Source organism: Poecilia reticulata, linkage group LG5, assembly GCF_000633615.1.
Source record: "Poecilia reticulata strain Guanapo linkage group LG5, Guppy_female_1.0+MT, whole genome shotgun sequence".
Taxonomy (NCBI): Eukaryota; Metazoa; Chordata; class Actinopteri; order Cyprinodontiformes; family Poeciliidae; genus Poecilia; species Poecilia reticulata.
The window spans coordinates 421,746-425,658 of NC_024335.1; the positions used below are offsets into that span (position 1 = coordinate 421,746).

The following is a 3,913-nucleotide window of genomic DNA, read 5'->3' on the forward strand; positions in this document are numbered from 1 at the left end:
TGTGTGTGTCTCTGTGTGTGTGTGTGTGTGTGTGTCCACCATGTCTCCTGCATGCGCTGCTTCATCTGCAGCAGGTTTCTCTCCAGCTGATTTGTCTCGGTGTCGGTTCAGACAGAGGATGAAGCCTGGAGAGCCTTAGCAGAAAGACGAGGAGAGTTCTGATGGTTCTGATGGTTCTGATCGGATCTGATGGTTCTGATCGGATCTGGAGTCACAATTAAGCAATTAATCGCATGATAAATTAAAACGATCTCAATTATTGCCTTTCTGATAATTGATATTGTTTGCAGCGAATCATCATCTGTTTTTGGATCAGGCGTCTCAACTGGAGCCAAAAAGTAACGAAGAACCATTTAATGTCTTCAAATGTAACAATTAATGGCAGTTTGAACGTTTTTCCAGCTTTTTTCTTTGTTTCTCATTAGATTGGAAACTTTCTACTTTTTTAGAACAAAACTGTTTTTGTGCCCAAACACAGACGTTAAGTTGATATAATTAAACTTCAGAGCAGGGGCCACCGTCCTGCAGCCTTCAGGTGAGTCTCTGCTCAAACACACCTGGATGAAATGAACGAATGAATGCTGGTGAGGGAATTCAGACATTTTGGAGTTTATTGATCTTTCAGATGAACTTCCATTATTATCACATTTTATCTTTTTATTACTTGAAAATGGTCTCAAAACAACAACATTATCGTTTATTGCAATACTTTTGTCCGGAAAAACGTTTTGTTGTGACGGCTGTAGACCGTCCAGACCGACCAGAACCAGAACCAGAACCTGCAGGTTTATCGCAGATGAACTGTCTGCTGCTTCTCGATGATGAGGAGGAGGCAGTTCTTCCTCCGGAGCGATCGTAGCTCGTTGCAGGTCCAGTAGAACAGGCACCGCTCTGACCGCGTCTCCTGTCCCGGTTCTGGTCCAGAGCCGTGCCCGTCGTTGCTGCTGCAGAGACACATGGCGGAGCTGCTGAGCACGGACAAAGACATGGCCGCCTCCTTCCTCAACAGCGTCCTGAACCAACTCAACTGGGCCTTCTCCGAGTTTATCGGCATGATCCAGGAGGTGAGACCGGCCAGAACCAGAGCCCAGGGTTCAGCAGAACCTGCACAGGATCAGAGGTTCTGGTCTCTGTGCTCACAGTTAGAAGCTTGATCCTTCCTGGTTTTGCCTTTTTGCCTCATTTGAGTGTTTCAGAACATTAAAACAAGCTAAATATTTGTTTTAAACACAATATTCAGCTTTTAAAGGGGCGAATTTTTATCTTCCCTTTTTAACGTTTTTCTCTGATCAGAAACAAACCTGCAGCGCTGCTTTCATTCTTTCATGTTTGAGGAATCCTTTAATCTCCATGGCAGCCATTCAGCTGCAAAACGCCTGGGTGGGCCTAGCCCCGCCTTCGAGGCGCAGCTCCTTCAGACTAGCCAGCAGCAATTAGCAAACAGTTGGTGGAGCTGCTGAGCTTGTTACAGCAGCTGCTGCGCAGAGCAGCGCTGGTAAAAACATTAAAGGGTTAACAGAGGAGCCATGTTGGACGACTTCCTGGAGGCGGAGCTTCAGGAAGAGCAGTTTTTAAAGAGACAGAGGCCCAATTTCAAGGCTTTAAATTACAAAGTAATATTTCTTGTAAGTCATGTTTGATATACACAGAATTTACAGAGTCACTGATTGGTCTATAAAATGGCTACATGTGGTTGAAAAACACGACACTGGCCCTTTAAATGAGGTTTAGAGGCTCCAGGTTCAGTTTCCAGCCGGACAGAAACCTGAAAAAGCAACCAGAGCTCCAACAGGGTGCTTTAGATCAGGGGTGTCCAAAATGAGGCTGGGGGGCCTCTGGTGGCCTGGGAAATTATTTTGTTTGGCCCCTGACCAAAAGTCACAAATCGTAAATATGTATCCAACAAAATGGAAAACAGCTGATGAACCCAAAAATATGGAAGTTTTCCATGTTTCGTTTTAATAATTCAGCAGTTCGAAGGTGTTTTTATGTTTTAATGATTTAATTATTGTTGATGTAAAACAACAAAAAGTCTAAACTAATTTTTGTATTTTCAATTTATTGAAATATGAAATACTTTGAGTTTAAATTTCTCTTTTAGGCAAAAAGTTTGATTAGATCAAAGCAGGTTCATGTGCTTGAATGGCCTAGTCAAAGTCTTCAACAGAGAATTAGTGGCACAACTTGAAGTTCTCCTTCCAGTCTGACTGATCCAGACGGGCCGGTGTTGGTTCTGGAGCAGTAGGTGAATAATGTGGACCTGGAGTCTGAGTGGGGTTCTGCAGATCCAGAACCACCGGCCCGGTTCTGAACACTCCTCTTTTCATTGGTTCTGTTTGGTTCCGGTCCAGATCCAGCAGGCTGCGGAGCGCCCAGAGAGGAACTTTGTGGACACCCGTCAGCTGAAGGTGAGCCCACCATTCTGCTGGTTCTGGTTCTGGTTCTGGTTCTGGTTGTGACCCGTGCTGTGGATCTGGGCCCAGGTGTGCGCGACCTGCTTCGACCTTTCCGTCAGCCTACTCAGGGTTCTGGAGATGACCGTGACTCTGGTTCCGGAGATCTTCCTGGACTGGACCCGGCCATCGGCGGAGCTGCTGCTGAGGCGGCTCGCCCAGGTGAGACCCGACCCGACCCAGTCCGGTCCGGTCCGGTCCGGTCCAGTCCGGTTGTTTCAGCTGTCCTGTTCTGTCTGCAGCTGCTGAACCAGGTTCTGAACCGAGTCACGGCCGAGAAGAACCTGTTCGATCGGGTCGTCAACCTGCGGCTGCCAGGTAAGCCCCGCCCTGTCCGACTGGACCGAACAGAACCGACCCGATCTGACCGGACCCGACTCGTCCCAGATGAACAATGGTTTCCATGGTAACACTATGGCGGAGGTTCTGAGGAGGAACCAGACTTTCTGATATGAACGGATCAGAACCAAGTCTGAGCAGAACTCCTCCTCATCAGGGCTCTGTGGAAGGTCAGAGGTCAAAGGTCGCGTCTGGACTGACGAGTTCTGTGTGCTGCAGGTCTGGAGAGCGTGGACCACTACCCGATCCTGGTGGCCGTGACGGGAATCCTGGTCCGGATCCTGGTGGACGGAGACAAACAGGGGTAGGAGAACTGGGAGAACTGGGAGAACTGGGCGGGGGCAGAGGGAGCCATGGGGTCACCGCCTTCAGCTGACTGTTTTTATGCGTTCTAACTGGTGTCTGGGTTCACCGTCAGACTCGCGGGAACTCCGACTGAAGAAATCTGAATTTCAAAAATGGCCATAAACATTTTGTACAATTAATTTTACCATCATTTGGGATGGTGGGATTATGAAAAATCAACTTTTTGGAGCTTCAGGTTTTAATCTTATTCCTTCAATCAAAACAAACCTGGAGTTGCTTCAATTCTTTTGTGCATTTTCCTTTAATCTCCATGGCAACCATCCAGCTGCAGAGCAACAGGGTGGGCTTAGCCCCGCCTTCGAGGCGCAGCTCCTCCTCAGAGGTGAAAACGTTAAAGGGTTAATGCATAGACATAATATAAGGTTAGACCCTCATGGCCGCTCTCGCCTATTGTTGCTGATGAGAATTAGGGCGGCCATCTTGGAGCGAGCTTTAGGGCGGCCATCTTGGAGCGAGAATTAGGGCGGCCATCTTGGAGCGGTCCACCGCTCCACTCAGCGTTATGTGTTTAGCAGCACAATGACGTATCAGCGCATTTAATCGATCATAACAGCTTTTTTGTTACTGGAAACCATATTCAATCATCTATCAAAGCTACATTTATAAACAATTGTATTATTTAAGTATGTTTTTAATACATAGTTCAGCATATTTAAATATTAGTGGCTATAACAATAGAATAGGATGGAATATTCTGATATTGATGAATGATGAGCAGATTACAAACCACACAGCCGTTCATCATTTATTTAATA

At 46.8% G+C, this 3,913-nt stretch overlaps 1 protein-coding gene across 6 annotated transcripts in view; it reads left to right on the forward strand.

Moving 5' to 3' along the window:
* rnf123 (ring finger protein 123) overlaps window positions 1–3,913 on the forward strand; it is a 54,491-nt gene that overhangs the window by 27,964 nt on the left and 22,614 nt on the right. For all 6 annotated transcript variants that reach the window (XM_008408234.2, XM_008408231.2, XM_008408233.2 and 3 more), the window contains 5 exons: window positions 925–1,064; window positions 2,352–2,408; window positions 2,484–2,615; window positions 2,696–2,771; window positions 3,012–3,096. In XM_008408234.2, the coding sequence (XP_008406456.1) occupies window positions 925–1,064; window positions 2,352–2,408; window positions 2,484–2,615; window positions 2,696–2,771; window positions 3,012–3,096 (490 nt within the window). The remainder of the gene's footprint in view (window positions 1–924; window positions 1,065–2,351; window positions 2,409–2,483; window positions 2,616–2,695; window positions 2,772–3,011; window positions 3,097–3,913) is intronic.